Raw genomic sequence first — 18,820 nt, forward strand, 5'->3', positions numbered from 1 at the left:
TTGTGTAACTGTGTTGTTTTTGTTCGCACTGCTTTGCCTTATCTTGGCCAGGTCGAAGTTGTAAGTGAGAACTTGTTCTTAACTGGCCTTCCTGGTTAAATAAAAATGTGAAATAAAATATTTTTTAAAAACAGCAAGATCTGGCAAATCTGGTGAAGTCCATGAGGAGATGCACTTCAGTACTTAATGCAGCTGGTGGCCACACCAGATACTGACTGTTACTTTTGACACCCCCTTTGTTCAGGGACACATTATTTCATTTCTGTTAGTCACATGTCTGTGGAACTTATTCAGTTTGTCTCAGTTGTTGAATCTTATATCCGTACAAATATTTACACATGTTAAGTTTCCTGAAAATAAACGCAGTCGACAGTGAGAATAAGCTTTTTTGTTGTTGTCGCTGAGTAGCTTCCCCAACACCATCTATAGACATACTATGGGGGCTATCCAGGGAAAACGTTGCGAAGGAACTGCGGTATAGGCACTACTATGGCTTACCAAGACTCAAGGCTAACCCATCCTCTGGACCTGTCTGTTTTGGTTTGGTTCACTTTGATAAATAACTTGAAGAGAAGCAATTCTTGTAACCTCAATAAATAAATTAAAATTGACCTGGCTGTACATTCAGCTACTTTCCAGGGGATACATGCATTTTACTACGTTAGATTTATAGAATGAAAAGAATGGTCGCTGTTGTAAGAATGCCAGTCACCCATGTATTGGTGTTGACCTTTTGAGACCAAACAGGGAAGAATGAAAGTGAAACAGTTGTATTGTCTGACAGTTTGTTAGTGTCAGATATTGATTGTATTATAGTACATTTACAAAATCCTATTAGTGGAAATTTCAATAAAACTATGTTGCTAAGCCACACCTGACAGAATTTGTGGGGTGGGGTGGGATGTACAGCAACCAAGGTGGTCCCTGTTATCCTTGGCAGTTTGTTTCTCTACTGTATGCATGTATGATTGTTAGCATTTTCTCTGTAAAAGAGCAATCCACATGAATCATGTAAATTCCTATATTGTTAACAATTGTATTAGCTATGATCAGAAGCAAAAGTGGCACAGTATCCTGGAAGTAATTTAGTAGGATTCTCCCAGTCAGTGTGAACAGACCAGTCTCTCACTGTATGCTGCCCAGTTAGTGTGAGTGAGGGATCTTCAGCCACAGTGGGCATAATAATCACTATAGGGCATGTACCACTGTCCACATCCTTTCCTGGCCGCCTCTCACGACAACACGAGCCTTTGAGAGAAATTTCTTGTTATTATTATTATTATTATTATTATTATTATTATTATTATTATTATAATAATAATAAAGTCACAGCTTTACACAATGCGATGAGATGTGTAACCGAACAAACACACCAAACACAACATCTGGTATACGGTCATGTCACTATCGGTGTCATTCAGTGAGGAACTTTTTGACGTTGTTGTGGGTGCCATTTTGCTTCATGTGAGCCCTGCTCCGTGGGAAGAAGTCAGCGCGGAGAAGACGATAAAAGTAGATCAGGATCATGGTGTTCATGAGAGTCATGGTAACCAGGAAGTAGCCTCCTTTGTCCATCCAGGAGTAGTTCTGGACGATGTAATATGTGAGGTAGAACTGTGCGCTGAGGCGGAAGACGATGTAGGTGAAGAGGTTGAGGAACTTATTGATTTGGTACAGAGGGGAAGACTGCTGTAATGCTAGCTTCAGCATTAGCCTCAAATGCAGGGTGACACTGTTAACCTCCACAAAGAGAGCCACCACAGCACCGGCCACGTAGAGGTGCGAGTACAGAGAATACAGGAAGCACCAGAGCACCTGAGGAAGGGAAGGACAGAGGGAAAGTAGTTAATATATACCAATGGCACTCTGCCACCTTACTGCTGTAAGGCAATTGGGATACTGTAATCTTTGCAATAGTAAAACTGGGGAAAAATTGACAATTTATATTGAATATACTGTATGATTAATGGCTCACCAAAAAAAACACTAATCAACCAACTAGTGGTCAGAATATTGGGACAAATACTACATGACCAAAAGTATGTGGACAACTGCTTGTCGAACATCTCATTCCAAAATCATGAGCATTAATATGGAGTTGATCCATTTGCTGCTATAACAGCCTACACTCTTCTGGGAAGGCTTTCCATTAGATGTTGGAACATTGCTGCAGGGACTTGCTTCCATTCAGTCACAAGAGCATTAGTGAAGTCCGGTACTGATGTTGGGCGATTAGGCCTGGCTCGCAGTCGGCATTCGAATTCATCCCAAAGGTGTTTGATAGGGGTTGAGGTCAGGGCTCTGCAGGCCAGTCAAGTTCTTCCACACCGATCGACAAACCATTCTGTATGGACCTCGCTATGTGCACGGGAGCATTGTCATGATGAAACAGGAAAGGGCCTTCCGCAAACGGTTGTCACAAAGTTTGAAGCACAGAATCATCTGGCAGGGGTGGGCAATTCCAGTCCTCGGGGGCCTGATTGGGGTCACAGTTTTGCCCCAGCTAATACACCAGACTCCAATAATCACCTAATCACAACCTTCAGTTTAGAATGCAATTTGATTAAATCAGCTGTGTTTGCTAGGAATGGAGAAAAAAAGTGTGACAATCAGGCCCCTGAGGACTGGAGTTGCCATCCCCTGAAAATCATTGTATGCTGTAGCATTAAGGTTTCCCTTCACTGGAAATCAGGGGCAAGCCCGAACCATGAAAAACCGCCCAGACCATTATTCCTCCTCCACCAAACTTTACAGTTGGCACTATGCATTTGGGTAGGTAGCCTTCTCCTGGCATCCACCAAACCCAGATTTATCCATCGGACTGCCAGACGATGAGGCGTGATTCATCACTCCAGAGAACGTGCTTCCACTGCTCCAGAGTCCAATTGTGGCGAGCTTTACACCACTCCAGCCAATGCTTAGCATTGCGCATGGTGATCTTAGGCCATGAAATCCCATTTAATGAAGCTCCCGATGAACAGTTTGTGTGCTGATGTTGCTTACAGAGGTAGTTTGGAACTCAGTAGGGAGTGTTGCAATCGAGGACAGACGATTTTTACACGCTACGAGCTTCAGCACTTGGCGGTCCCGTTCTGTGAGCCGTTGTTGCTCCTAGACGTTTCCACTTCACAATAACAGTACTTACAGTTGACCAGGGCAGCTCTAGCAGGGCAGACATTTGACGAACTGACTTGATGGAAAGGTGGCATCCTATGACGGTGCCACGTTGAAAGTCACTGAGCTCTTCAGTAAGACTATTCTACTGCCAATGTTTGTTTATGGAGAGTGCATGGCTGTGTGCTCGATTTTATACACCTGGTCAGCAATGTGTGGCTTAAATAGCAGAATCCACTAATTTGAAGGGGTGTCCACATACATTTGTATATATAGTGTACACTGACTAATCGGAGACACAGGGAAGCTCAGCTCAATGTGTGCCTCAGATCAGTGGCAAGATGCCCTGTGTTCAACACAACACACATCCCCCCACACAATGGTGGGTGTTGTTCGCCTGCAGTCAGCGATAGGCACACAGGAGCGTTCATTTAGATTGCAGAATAGGCCCGCAATGTGGCACCTTTAAAATATCACTACTGACACAGTAAAATCCCCCTAGGAGGAGTGTGATTCCTCTTAGCACCATACAATATTAAGATGTCATCTGCAAAATTCCTTCACAGCTCACATTGTTTCAATTCACTTCACTTAGCTTGAAGTGAAACAAAGCGTGAGCGCAGCGATCAGTCTGTTTTCACAAGGTCATAAAACAAAACCAGTGAATTAAAATACTGCATCTAACCTTCAGACACAATCTAGCAGTAGCTGCTGTAACAAACAAAACCAAAAATATATAATAAAAAAAAAAAGGCCATATTTAAATTCTTACCAGGTACAAACTGAAACAAAAAGGTAAATTATCTTACCAGAACATGATGAATTAAGAACTCCCAGGATCCTCTTGCATGTCCAGTTAGAATGATGTCACCTGCATCTTGTACAAAGTATCCTGTCAAAGGAAAGTAAAGAGCAATGCCTCAGTCGAGGCCTTTTGAGCATTCTAAATAAAATGGTATTCATCACAAACAGGTGTAGACTTAGTGAAATGCTTACTTATGGGCCTTTCCCAACAATGCCAAGAAAAAAATGCCATTGTTTTACTTTTAGATGTGTGTATTGTTAGACACTACTGCACTGTTGGAGCTAGGAACACAAGCATTTCGCTACACCCACAAACATCTGCTAAATGTGTGTATGTGACCAATAAAATGTGATTTGAAAAGTAAAACGCGTAATAATAATTACACAATGAGTAATGATTACTTTGCTATATACACGGGATACCAGTACAGAGTTGATCTAAGAGCTATCTAATCTTAGGCCACGTTCCAACGTGCATTCCAGCATACCCCTTTGAATGCATGCCCAATACATTGCTTCATTCAAATTCTATGCTAGTGTGGATATTGGAACAGAGATTCTATTTCTATGGAGATTCTATTTCTATGGATTACTTAAAGGCCCAAACAACAGAGGAGGCCATCTAAATGGTTGATAACAGTAGTACCATAAACAAAATAGTCAGGACTTCCCTGTCCTACATATATCAGCGGAGAGAAATATAATGGACCGTACTGGCATAGTCCATCCTAATTATCAGCACCATGGACATGTGTTACACTTGAAAGGAAAACACAGGGAAACCGCTTTGGACTGCATTTCAAAAATGAGTGTTGCGTGAACCTCTATAAATGGCAATCTGTCTCAATGGAATGGAAGGTTTGCGGCTGTCAGGCTGGCTCTCCTCAGACCTGCAGCTTCAGTTACATGCATGTGAGACACACAAAATAACATCATCAACACTAGTCACATCTCGTCATCACATCTTTCAGCAGGGCTGTTGACTGCTGGGTCTTTAGGGGATTTGTTTTGGTGCCCATAGCAATCCGAAGGTGTGGACCATCCCCTATTTGAGCCCGGTGAGATGGGCGGATCTGCATTGCTCATTCTCTCAATCTGGCTGCCACTGAAAGGTGGGAGAGTATTTATTTCCCCAGGATATCCTAGCTATTATTAGGAAGAAAAGTAGCTGTCAAGCTCAGGATCCACTCCATGCCTTTTAACTTAAAAAAAGAAAAATGGATCAAGCCAGACTGAAGCCATTACAACAAAAAGTTGAAGTGTTTACAGACTCCCCACAATGAACCCCACTCTCCCACACCATTTGTGGTCAATGTTAATGAATTCCCAGTTTACCTTTAATTAACCCTTTCACACACAGGTCTTTTAGCAGCCATCTTAAAGGGGTAGTGACTGACCTGATGAGATGCAGATGAGCATGTAGGCCGGGGCCGTGTAGAAGGAGTGAATGTTGGTTGCCAACTCAGGCGAAATGATCACACTGGAGAGGACAGGGATACATGGTTATGGACAGTGAAGTCAGAGTTCCTCTCATTCAGACACAGGGCTCAATGTGGAGCAGGGTTTCCCAAACGTGGTCCTGTTGGCCCGTTTTGGTTTTCGCCCTAGCACTACACAGCTGATTCAAATGACCAAATCATCATCAAGCTTTGATTATTTGAAAATCAGCTGTGTAGTGCTAGGGCAAAAAACTAAAGCGTGCAACCAGGGGAGGCCCCAGGAGCAAGTTTGGTAAACCCTGCTGTAGAGAATAGCCTGACTAAGCACAGACTTAACATAATGATCTGGTAACAGCGATTCTCCTGCTTCTTTACAAGATGCTTTGTGCCTTCACAAGGTCAATAGCAAAGTCTACGGTGAGACAGATATAGCCCTTGGTTCTCCCCAGACCTGACTGCCCTTAACCAACACAAAAACATCCTATGCCGTTCTGCATTAGCATCGAACAGCCCCCGTGATATGCAGCTGTTCAGGGAAGCTAGAAACCATTATACACAGGCAGTTAGAAAAGCCAAGGCTAGCTTTTTCAAGCAGAAATTTGCTTCCTGCAACACTAACTCAAAAAAGTTCTGGGACACTGTAAACTCCATGGAGAATAAGAACACCTCCTCCCAGCTGCCCACTGCACTGAAGATAGGAAACACTGTCACCACTGATAAATCCACCATAATTGAGAATTTCAATAAGCATTTTTCTACGGCTGGCCATGCTTTCCACCTGGCTACTCCTACCCCGGTCAACAGCACTGCACCCCCAACAGCAACTCGCCCAAGCCTTCCCCATTTCTCCTTCTCCCAAATCCGTTCAGCTGATGTTCTGAAAGAGCTGCAAAATCTGGACCCCTACAAATCAGCCGGGCTAGACAATCTGGACCCTTTCTTTCTAAAATGATCTGCCGAAATTGTTGCCACCCCTATTACTAGCCTGTTCAACCTCTCTTTCATGTCGTCTGAGATTCCCAAAGATTGGAAAGCAGCTGCGGTCATCCCCCTCTTCAAAGGGGGGGACACTCTTGACCCAAACTGCTACAGACCTATATCTATCCTACCATGCCTTTCTAAGGTCTTCGAAAGCCAAGTCAACAAACAGATTACCGACCATTTCGAATCTCACCATACCTTCTCTGCTATGCAATCTGGTTTCAGAGCTGGTCATGGGTGCACCTCAGCCACGCTCAAGGTCCTAAACGATATCTTAACCGCCATCGATAAGAAACATTACTGTGCAGCCGTATTCATTGATCTGGCCAAGGCTTTCGACTCTGTCAATCACCACATCCTCATCGGCAGACTCGACAGCCTTGGTTTCTCAAATGATTGCCTCGCCTGGTTCACCAACTACTTCTCTGATAGAGTTCAGTGTGTCAAATCGGAGGGTCTGCTGTCCGGACCTCTGGCAGTCTCTATGGGGGTGCCACAGGGTTCAATTCTTGGACCAACTCTCTTCTCTGTATACATCAATGAGGTCGCTCTTGCTGCTGGTGAGTCTCTGATCCACCTCTACGCAGACGACACCATTCTGTATACTTCCGGCCCTTCTTTGGACACTGTGTTAACAACCATCCAGGCAAGCTTCAGTGCCATACAACTCTCCTTCCGTGGCCTCCAATTGCTCTTAAATACAAGTAAAACTAAATGCATGCTCTTCAACCGATCGCTACCTGCACCTACCCGCCTGTCCAACATCACTACTCTGGACGGCTCTGACTTAAAATATGTGGACAACTACAAATACTTAGGTGTCTGGTTAGACTGTAAACTCTCCTTCCAGACCCATATCAAACATCTCCAATCCAAAGTTAAATCTAGAATGGCTTCCTATTTCGCAACAAAGCATCCTTCACTCATGCTGCCAAACATACCCTTGTAAAACTGACCATCCTACCAATCCTCGACTTTGGCGATGTCATTTACAAAATAGCCTCCAATACCCTACTCAACAAATTGGATGCAGTCTATCACAGTGCAATCCGTTTTGTCACCAAAGCCCCATATACTACCCACCATTGCGACCTGTACGCTCTCGTTGGCTGGCCCTCGCTTCATACTCGTCGCCAAACCCACTGGCTCCATGTCATCTACAAGACCCTGCTAGGTAAAGTCCCCCCTTATCTCAGCTCTCTGGTCACCATAGCATCTCCCACCTGTAGCACACGCTCCAGCAGGTATATCTCTCTAGTCACCCCCAAAACCAATTCTTTCTTTGGCCGCCTCTCCTTCCAGTTCTCTGCTGCCAATGACTGGAACGAACTACAAAAATCTCTGAAACTGGAAACACTTATCTCCCTCACTAGCTTTAAGCACCAATTGTCAGAGCAGCTCACAGATTACTGCACCTGTACATAGCCCACCTATAATTTAGCCCAAATAACTACCTCTTTCCCAACTGTATTTAATTTATTTATTTATTTTGCTCCTTTGCACCCCATTATTTTTATTTCTACTTTGCACATTCTTCCATTGCAAAACTACCATTCCAGTGTTTTACTTGCTATATTTTATTTACTTTGCCCCCATGGCCTTTTTTGCCTTTACCTCCCATCTCACCTCATTTGCTCACATTGTATATAGACTTGTTTATACTGTATTATTGACGGTATGTTTGTTTTACTCCATGTGTAACTCTGTGTCGTTGTATCTGTCAAACTGCTTTGCTTTATCTTGGCCAGCTCGCAATTGTAAATGAGAACTTGTTCTCAACTTGCCTACCTGGTTAAATAAAGGTAAATAAATAAACAGTACATTCCCTTGATAATGCATGACCTGATGATTTCTAGCAGGTCAGGGTGAACACGTATGGCAATAATCAGTGAACTACATGAACAGCAGCTTGTCGAATATAACTGCTTTCACTTTATAAAACATCTATTACTAGCCTAAATTGTATAGCCTGCCCATGTACGCATGTGTTGTCAGCTATCCAAGTAGTGTAGGTACTGTGTAATATATATATATATATATAATCAGTTGTGTGTGTATATATATATATATATATATATATATATATATATATATATATATATATATATATATATATATATATATACACACACACACACACACACACACACTACTAGTCAAAAGTCTGGACACCTACTCATTCAAGGGTCCTTTATTTTTTAAAACTATTTTCTACATTGTAGAATAATAGCGAAGACATCAAAACTATGAAATAACATATGGAATCGTAACCAAAAAACAAACAAAAAAAGAGTGTTAAATCAATATTTTATATTTGAGATTTTTCAAAGTGGCCACCCTTTACCTTGGTGACAGCTTTGCACACTCTTGGCATTTGCTCAACCAGCTTCATGAGGTAGTCACCTGGAATGCATTTAAATTAATAGGTGTGCCTTCTTAAAAGTTAATTTGTGGAATTTCTTTCCTTACCAATGCAATTTGAGCCAATCAGTTGTGTTGTGACAAGGTAGGGGTGGTACACAATATATTATGGCAAGAACAGCTCAAATAAGCAAAGAGAAACAACAATGCATCATTACTTTAAGACATGAAGGTCAGTCAATACCGAAAATCAAGAACTTTGAATGTTTGTTCAAGTTCAGTCGCTATGATGAAACTGGCACTCATGAGGACCGCCACAGGAAACTAACACGCAGAGTTACATCTGCTGGAGAGGATAAGTTCATTGGAATTAACTGCATCTCAGATTGCAGCCCAAATTAATGCTTCACAGAGTTCAAGTAACAGACATCTCAACATCAACTGTTTGGAGGAGACTGCATGAATCAGGCCTTTATGGTCGAATTGCTGCAAAGAAACCACTACTAAATGACACCAATAAGAATAAGAGACTTGCTTGGGCCAAGAAACACGAGCAATGGACATTTGACCAGTGGAAATCTGTCCTTTGGTCTGGTTAGTCCAAATGTGAGATTTTTGGTTGCAACTGCTGTGTCTTTGTGAAACACAGAGTAGGTGAACAGATAATTGCCGCATGTGTGGTTCTCACCATGAAGCATGGAGGTGGTGGTGTGATGGTGCTTTTCTGGTGACACTGTCGGATTTATTTAGATCAGCAAAGGGTGGCTACTTTGAAGAATCACAAATGTAAAATATATTTTGATTTGTTCACCACTTTTTTACTACATGACATGTTATTTCATAGTTTGTCTTCACTATTATTCTACAATGTAGAAAATAGTCAATATTAAGAAGAACCCTTGAATGAGTAGGTGTCCTAACTTTTGACTGGTACTGTATATCTATTTGTACTACAAAGACAGTGTGTGTAACATGTGTTATGGCTCCGATCTGGCACTAAATGGAGGATCGATTTGTAATCCTTCAGAAGTCCCCACCTCACATAACAGCTTTTCCAACAGTCATCTAGCCAGCAGGTTTTTCCAGTTTACCTACTTGCTCTCTTCGAAAATGGGCTACATCACCATTCTCATGAGTGGATATTTAAAAAAAAATCTTTGGCATGACACTAATTTAGTTAGGCTAATTGACTTGAGTGGATTCAAGAATTTGTAACTTTTCATATGTCAAAACAGATGTGCTTTCTAAACTTCCACAATCTGATTAAGGCTCTGTCTTTGCGGACTCAATATCTGCCTCATTTGCAATAATCTGACACAGATAGTTATTAACTACACAGGGGAACATTTACTGCCCTAATCAGCTACTCTAAACTACAAGCATAAAATGAACATCTCGCTGCCTAGTGTCGCAGAGCTCAATAAGTATTTGTTTCCTGAGAAGGCCATTGGGTAGGCTGTACTGTGGCATTTCCCTCCCAACTTGAGAATTCCTTAGTCTCCTCACATCTTCCCGTCTGAACATGCTCATCACTCTCCTCCTCTCCCCTGTCAGTGACTGTTACAGCTCCACACACCCCTACATAACACATCATGTGGATCCACTGTGAATGAACAATGGTGTCCCAGTGCAGAGAGTGACTCACCAGGTCACAGCCCAAGTCCCTGTCAGGAGGGAGTGGACCATAGAGACCGAGAGGTTCCTCCACTTCCAGGAGCGGAAGTCATCCACCGCTACAGCTTTGGGCACAGGCAGATTCTGTAGTAGTCGGTGGGCCACCCGGAACATCAGAGCCCACACCAACACAGACATTCCAGGGTGTCGCTGCAACACAGGAAGCAAGGACTCCATCTTCTCCTCCCCCTCTCCTTTTTACTCTCTTCCTTGTTGTGCTTCGTCCGTTTTGCGTCAGCTGCTCCTCTCCACAGCTCTTCTCACGCCTCCACGGTCAGTTGGGGAGTGTGTGAGGGGAGTGTTCTCCTCAGGACAGTCACAGTTCCAGGGGTTTGAAGGAAGTTGTTTTTAGAGATGCAGTCTCGTTTCAGAACTACTCGGAGAATAGGCGCAGCGTTTCTCACGTTTTCCACTACTTCCCGGGCTCAGAGGGGGAGACTAGCTAGGGCTCCCTTAAAACAGCTCATTCAATTCTACAGATGTTTTCCCCCCTCTCGTAGTGTGTTGCCACTCAACCAGTCTGCTTGTGTCTGAATATGACTAGAGAGAAGGGGGAGTGGTGGAGAGGGAGTGGTGTGGGTGGCCTGCTTCCAGAAAACCAGAGAATCAAGGAGGGGCCACATCTTACTTAACACAAACAAGAAAGTTGAACTATATGACAGGGCTAAAAACATTATTAGGGTATAGAGTGTAACGTTGTAACTTAAATCATTACTAGGAAACAATGTTCTTTGTTGTTTCTCTGGATAAATAGTCACCGTCACAGAGCAGGCTGTATAAAATGTGAATTTGAGGTTTGATACACAAACATTTGGTGGTAGCCACAGAGACCACAGCTCTGAAACTCTCACTAAAATGGAAAAGCAAATCAACTAATTAATTTAGCCTAACAGCCAACTAACACTCCTTCACTTACTGAGAAACTGTGCTGCTCCATAAACCACTGTCTCCCCCTTGCTCCCCCCTACACTTTTTCCATAAACAGAGCACACACTCCCCACAGCTGGCCTCTCTGGCCCAGTTGGGGAAGTGAGGGGGGAACAGTGGTAACATACCAGGGCCTGAACACTACTACATGGGGTGTATTCATTAGGGCAAACCGTAGCAAAACATGTAAGGGGGGGGGGGATTGGACAAGTTCAGGTTAGTCCCTCCTTTTTGCCTATTCGGTTCCCAGTGAACCCATGTCCACATGCCTTTTACATTCAGCCCTGTGTGTACAAGATGTCACACGTGTCAATTACAAGCCCCCACATACAGTACAAAGCAAATACTAAGTGGTTAAATTCATTAGTTCAATGTCTCAACATGCCTTCAAAACAACAGTGGCTTTCCCTGTCGTTTTATGAAGACTATATGTAATTATGTATTCGGAGGAATGCATACAAGTTATGAAGATGCATATGCAGGATGTAAAGCATGATGTTGTTGCAGACCCTGTGTAATGTGGGGGATTTGATAGATAAATAGTTCAAGGGTATGGGCACTCAAACCTGAAACATACTTACAGCTCTTGATCCATAGAATTTGAACTAAAGCACAACAACCCCACTCTCGTCCTCCTTTCATACAATAACCTTCACAAGGTCAAGGGGAAATTCCTGAATGGTACAAAGTGCCAAGATTGTATACACAAGGCAGGCCTACTTGGAAGCCCCAACCTTAATTACAATTGCACACACCTGCTGCTGACAGGGCAACAGGGGTGCGTTCAAGAACTAACCTGTTGCACTTGTATTGATAATGCTATTGTAGTTAAAACAGCCATTCGCTCAGTGCCATTCTCTCTTAGACCCATTATGTTATCATTAGCCCTTACAATCTTGGTATTCAAGACCTTAGTACACTGGCACCCTAATTAAGCCAAAATGTGGTTGTGTCTAGTCTCCATGTTATTTTGGTATGTTGCTCATTCCCAGAGATTCAAAGTTCAACATGGACACATGAAAACTAAGTCTAGGGTTAAGGGGAGAGAATGGGACAATGAGTCCCTTAAACTAGGGTTGAAACTAGGGTTGAATATTGACAGAAATAAATCTGCCACATATCAGTTTGCAAACAATGAATTTTAAAAAAGTTATTAAAGCTGCATACAATCATGGTTTATTTTTGCTTTCTTGAGTAAGGCAGCTCCAAAATGCAGGTGTTTCAGCCTAGCTCAGTGCTTGTTTGTGGTGGTGGGGCAGCCAGCGGAAAATACGAAGCGTAGGGGTTGGTAATGTTTTCTAGTTGTGCCGTGATTGGGTCAGTGTTCTGTCATTCACGAGGACACTACGTCACTGCAAAATCTATAGGTAAAGCTTGAAAATTCAAGCCCCTTGTGGGCTGCCATAGAGTTGCATTAGAAGCGCCCATCCAAGAAGGCTCAAGGTCATTGGCCACAGATAAAATTATGTCAAATCCCGTTATATCTACCGTAGCTTTGATTGGACTGATCATGCTCATCATACTTTCAAAATCTTAGCTAGCAAGCTAGCAATCATTATCATGAATCAAGTTGACAATCTACTTGCAAATCCTTTTCAAGCTTTTTCAATATGAAGGGAAATTAAATAAAAATGTATCGCTGCTCATCGGCCATTGGACATAAACATTACACAACAAGTTGGAAATCGCAAATTCAACTATGAGTGGTTTGGAAGGAATCAGCGGCTAACTGCAAGCGTTGCAAAGCAATCATTAACCTGCTAATCAATGGAGTTGGTGTGTGGTCCAAGTCTGGGTTTAAGGGTCTCTTTTTCAAGCTTAAAAGGATAAACATTCAACACGATGGGCCAGAAAAGGTTGAATACATTGGCCATGTTGTCAATACAGCATGACTTCTGCCATGTTCAAAACAACTGGGAAATCTCAGACTTCAAAACAATGTCTGTAGCATTGAAGGTCCCCAAGAACACAGTGGCCTCCACCATTCTTAAATGTAAGAAGTTTGGAACCACCTTTTCCTAGAGCTAGCCGCCCGGCCAAACTGAGCAATCGGGGGAGAAGGACCTTGGTCAGGGAGGTGACCAAGAACCCGATGGTCACTCTGACAGAGCTCCAGAGTTCCTCTGTGGAGATGGGAGAACCTTCCAGAAGGACAAACATCTCTGCAGCACTCGACCAATCAGGCCAGACGGAAGCCACTCCTCAGTAAAAGGTACATGACAGCCCACGTGGAGTTTGCCAAAAGGAACCTAAAGGCTCTCAGATCATGAGAAACAAGATTCTCTGGTCTGATGAAACCAAGATTGAATGCCAAGTGTCACATCTGAAGAAAACATGGCACCATCCCTACGGTGATGCATGGTGGTGGCAGCATCATGCTGTGGGGATGTTTTCAATGGCAGGGACTGAGAGACTAGTCAGGATCGAGGGAAAGATGAACGGAGCAAAGTACAGAGAGATCCTTGATGAAAACCTGCTCCAGAGCGCTCAGGACCTCAGACTGGGGCGAAGGTTCACCTTCCAACAGGACAACAACCCTAAGCACACAGCCCAAGACAACTCATGAGTGGCGTCGGGACAGGTCTCTGAATGTCCTTCAGTGGCCCAGCCAGAGCCGTCTTCAACCTGATTGAACATCTCTGGAGAGACCTGAAAAAAGCTGTGCAGTGATGCTCCCCATCCAACCTAACAGAGCTTGAGAGGATCTGCAGAGAAGAATGGGAGATACTCCCCAAGTACATGTGTGCCAAGCTTGCAGCATCATACCAAAGAAAAAACTTCAGGCTGTAATCGCTGCCAAAAGTGCTTCAACAAAGTATTGAGCAAAGGGTCTGAATACTTATGTAAATGTGATATTTCAGTTTTATTTTTAATACATTTTCAAATATTTCAAAAAAACTATTTTTGCTTTCTTGTTATGGGGTATCGTGTGTAGATGGATGATGAAAAAAACTATGTAATCAACTTTAGAACAAGGCTGTAACATAACAAAATGTGGAGAATACTGTAAGAACGGCCCATGTTCTGAACTCTGTCACTCTTCATTTCAAATGTGCTGAACAAATAGTTATATTGACTTCATCCGTCCTAGCTCGCTCGTTAATGTCTTAATCGAAATTACGTATTGGCAAAATATTAGATTGAGCAATGTCGGAGTGGCATTGACTAAAATACAGTAGAATAGAATACAGTACATACATCTGAGATGAGTAATGCAAAATATGTAAACATTATTAAAGTGACTAGTGTTCCATTATTAAAGTGGCCAGTGATTCCAGGTTTATGTATATAGGGCAACAGCCTCTAAGGTGCAGGGTTGCGTAACCGGGTGGAAGTAAGCTAGTGATGGCTATTTAACAGTCTGATGGCCTTAAGATAGAAGCCGTTTTTCAGTCTCTCTGTCCCAGCTTTGATGCACCTGTACTGACCTCGCCTTCTGGATGATCGTGAACAGGCTATGGCTCGGGTGGTTGATATCCTTGATCTTTTTGGCCTTCCTGTGACATCGGGTGCTGTAGGTGTCCAGGAGGGCAGGTAGTGATGCGTTGAGCAGACCGCACTACACTCTGGAGAGCTCTGCGCTTGCGGGCAGTGCAGTAGCCATACCAGGTGGTGATACAGCCCGACAGGAGGCTCTCAATTGTGCATCTGTAAAGGTTTGAGAGGGTTTTAGGGGCCAAGCCAAATTTCTTCAGCCTCCTGAGGTTGAGGAGGCATGGGACTCCCAATCACGGCCGGTTGTGATACAACCTGGATTCGAACAAGGGTGTCTGTAGTGACGCCTCAAGCACTGAGATGCAGTGCCTTAGACCGCTGCACCACTCGGGAGCCCAAAATTATCTAAGTCTTACCAAATGTTGCTTCTTTCTGAAGCTAGCGAGGCGGAGTGCTAGTTAACAGGATCGGTTGCATTTTCTTTTTACTATACAAGTGGCTCTCGCCTAGCCACGCCAGCTTGCCCTCATGTGGGTGCTAACAAGCTAGCAAGTAATCTAGGTAGTGCTTCTTGGTCAAATAGCCCTTACACATCTTGGAGGTGTGTTTTGGGTATTGTCCTGTTAAAACAAATTATAGTCCCACTAAGTGCAAACCGTATGGGAAGGCGTATTGCTGCAGAATGCTGTGGTAGCCATGCTGGTTAAGTGTGCCTTGAATTCTAAATAAATCACAGACAGTGTCACCAGCAAAGCACCCCCACACCTCCTCCTCCATGCTTCACGGTGGGAACCACACATGCGGAGATCATCCGCTCACCTACTCTGCATCTCACAAAGACATGGCAGTTGGAACCAAAAATCTAAAATTTGGACTCATCAGACCAAAGAACAGATTTCCACCGGTCTAATGGCCAGTGCTGGTGTTTCCTGGCCCAAGCAAGTCTCTTATTATTATTTGTCACGGCTGGCTGAAGTATTGGACCAAGGTGCAGCATGGTAAGCATACATTTTTAACTTTATTTAAAAATGCCCGCCGACAAAACGAAGAACAAAAAAACAACCGTGAAGCTTTGGGCTATGTGCCCTGAACAACTACAACGTTAACTTCCCACAAAACAGGTGGGGGAAAAGGGGACCTAAGTATGGTTCTCAATCAGAGACAACGATAGACAGCTGTCCCTGATTGAGAATCATACCAGGCCAAGACATAGAAATACAAAACATAGAAAAAAGGACATAGAATGCCCACCCTAGTCACACCCTGGCCTAACCAAAATAGAGAATAAAAAGCCTCTCTCTGGCCAGGGCATGACATTATTGGTGTCCTTTTAGTAGTGGTTTCTTTGCAGCAATTCAACCATGAAGGCTTGACTCACATAAACCCCTCTGAACAGTTGATGTTGAGATGTGTCTTTACTTGAACTTTGTGAAGCATTTATTTGGGCTGCAATCCGAGGTGCAGTTAACTCTAATGAATTTATCCTCTGCAGCAGAGGTAACTCTGGGTCTTCCGTTCATCATAGCGCTTGAAGTTTTTTGCGAAAGCACTTGAAGAAATGTTCAAAGTTCTTGAAATGACTGACCTTCATGTCTTAAAGTAATGATGCACTGTTGTTTCTCTTTGCTTATTTGAGGTGTTCTTGCCATAATATGGACTTTGGTCTTTTTATCAAATAGGGCTACCTTCTGTATACCACCCCTACCTTGTCACAACACAACTGATTGGCTCAAATGCAGTGGAGCCTGGCGCCTTCGAAATTGGTATGTTTTGTTTCTAAATATCTGCACAAGAGTGAAGGTTTCATCGAGTTGTGAGATATTACTTTTGCACATATAACACACCGTGGCTGAGGAAAGGCACTACTCCCAATATAAGTGAACCCCAAATCAATGTAGTTCTCATCATATTTCGTTGTCCTCTTCGATGGTGCAACATCCCTGTCTGTTGTTCGGTGCTTTCCCAGGTAAGGGGGCAGTAGCTCTTCGGCCACATCAGATTCACAACTGCCAGTATCCATGCTAGCTGGGCTAACAACAAATGTAGAATTACTGATGCTACCATTGGATGTGCTTGTGGAAGCAGAACAACTTGTGTCGTCGACAGGTGCAGGTGTAGTACTGCTGGTACTACCAGTAGTGCTGGTATGTGTCTCTATGGACACGGACCTGACTTTTTTTTAACCATTTTATACATTTTCACGCAAACGGAATGAGCAGCAGCTATGTTTGGCTGCATACGGACCATTAGTGGAATTCCCGCGAGAGAGTAATGGTTAATGTGATTCGATGTTAATTATTTGACTAGGCTACCTGTATTTGACATTGTGTTGTTATTTCACTGAACACTAGATGGTTTAATTTAATTTTTGACATTGAAACGAGGCTACTCCGGGAAATAAAAAAACCTCACCCAAATGTATAGCCCTGTTGGAAAATATAAATGGACTGTTCGAAAATTTGAAAAGCAGTTCTTTATACTTTAAAAAAATGTGAATCACATGTTTATTTGGTCTACCCCCAAAGGCATTGCGTGTACCCCTGGGGGTACGCATTCCCCAGTTTGGGAAAACCTGATGTAGACTATCCTAACTGCACAGCACACACCTTCCCAATATTGATGGATGTCCTTTGGGTGGTGGACACTTGTTGATACACACAGGAAACTGTTGAGCATGAAGGTTTAAAAATCCTTCTTTAACCTGTCCCCCCCCCCCCCCCCCCCTTCATCTACACTGATTGCAGTGTATTTAACAAGTGACATCCATAAGGGACAGTGGTGGAAAAAGTACTCAATTGTCATACTGAGTAAAAGTAAAGATACCTTAATAGAAAATTACTCAAATAAAAGTGAAAGTCACCCAGTAAAATACTACTTGAGTAAAAGTAAAAAAATATTTGGTTTTAAATATACTTCAGTATCAAAAGTAAATGTAATTGCTTAAGTGTACTTAAGTATCAAAAGTAAAAAATATTAATCATTAAAAACTCTTTATATTAAGCAAAGCAGCTGGCAACATTTTCTAGTTTTTTAAATGTATTTACGGAGAGCAAGGGGCACACTCCAACTCTGCATCATTTACAAATGAAGCATGTGTTTAGTGAGTCTGCCAGATCAGAGGCAGTAGGGATGAACAGGAATGTTCTCTAGATAAGTGTGGGAATTAGACCATTTTCCTGTTTTGCTAAGCATTCAAAATCTAACTAGTACTTTTGGGTGTCAGGGAAAATGTATGGAGTAAAAAGTGCATAATTGTCTTAAAAAGAATGTAGTGAAGTAAAAGTTGACAAAAATATTATTAGTAAAGTACAGATACCCCAAAAAATGACTTAAGTAGTACTTAAGTACTTTACACCACTGATAAGGGATCATAGCTTTCACCTGGATTGACCTGGTCTGTCTATGTCATGGAAAGAGCAGGTATTCTTAATAATTTGTATGCTCAGTGTATAAGCCTGCTGCCTGGTGAGAGATTAATAAAATGCTGATTCTTCCCAAATGTTCAACATCCTCATGTCACTGGAGCGCAAGATAGGAGGAAGAACATTAGCATCCTCTGAGATAGGCCAGTCCTGGAGGAACACATTTACAAACATCAAAGTCTTACTCTGTGTGTGTGTCAGGTCTGTGTGTGCACATGCCTATGAGGGAGAAAGAGTGTGTTAAAAGAGATGCAATTTTTTATGAAATGTTTCCATGTACACTCAGTACACCCAATTTATTAGGTACACCAATCAAGTACTGGGTTGGATCCCCCTTTGCCTCCATAACAGCCTGAATTATTTGGGGCATGGAAACATTGCTCAATTGGTATCAAAGGACCTAACGTGTGCCAGAAAAACATTGTGCATGCGGATATATCTTCCCCATCCTCCACTGAAACAGGCTTATTTTAGGGAATAGGGTGCCATTTAGAACTTAACCCCCTCTCTAGTTTCCACATCTAGTAACATATTTTTGATGTGATGTGATTCTGACTTCCACCCACTGATTCCTGACACTGATTTCTTATCTCCCCCCCCCCCCCCCCCCCCCCCAGTAATGTATAGTCTAGATCAGCATGTGGTGTTGGAAGATGTGTCTGA

At 42.9% G+C, this 18,820-nt stretch overlaps 1 protein-coding gene across 2 annotated transcripts; it reads right to left on the minus strand.

Moving 5' to 3' along the window:
- Positions 1 to 647: 647 nt before the first annotated feature.
- Positions 648 to 11,992, minus strand: LOC109905699 (TLC domain-containing protein 1-like). 2 transcript variants are annotated; one of them, XM_020503224.2, is made up of 5 exons: positions 11,882 to 11,992; positions 10,345 to 10,957; positions 5,316 to 5,398; positions 3,924 to 4,006; positions 648 to 1,815 (listed from the first exon to the last, which is right to left on the minus strand). In XM_020503224.2, the coding sequence occupies exons 2-5, from the start codon at positions 10,548 to 10,550 to the stop codon at positions 1,414 to 1,416; spliced, it is 774 nt and encodes a 257-aa protein (XP_020358813.1). In that variant the 5' UTR covers positions 10,551 to 10,957; positions 11,882 to 11,992; the 3' UTR covers positions 648 to 1,413. The 2 variants fall into 2 exon arrangements, with proteins under 2 accessions (XP_020358813.1, XP_020358814.1); XM_020503225.2 differs by lacking the exon at positions 11,882 to 11,992 and having other exon boundaries at positions 10,345 to 10,970.
- Between the last annotated feature and the right edge of the window lie 6,828 nt (positions 11,993 to 18,820).

Source organism: Oncorhynchus kisutch, linkage group LG15 (genome assembly GCF_002021735.2).
Source record: "Oncorhynchus kisutch isolate 150728-3 linkage group LG15, Okis_V2, whole genome shotgun sequence".
Classification (NCBI taxonomy): domain Eukaryota; kingdom Metazoa; phylum Chordata; class Actinopteri; order Salmoniformes; family Salmonidae; genus Oncorhynchus; species Oncorhynchus kisutch.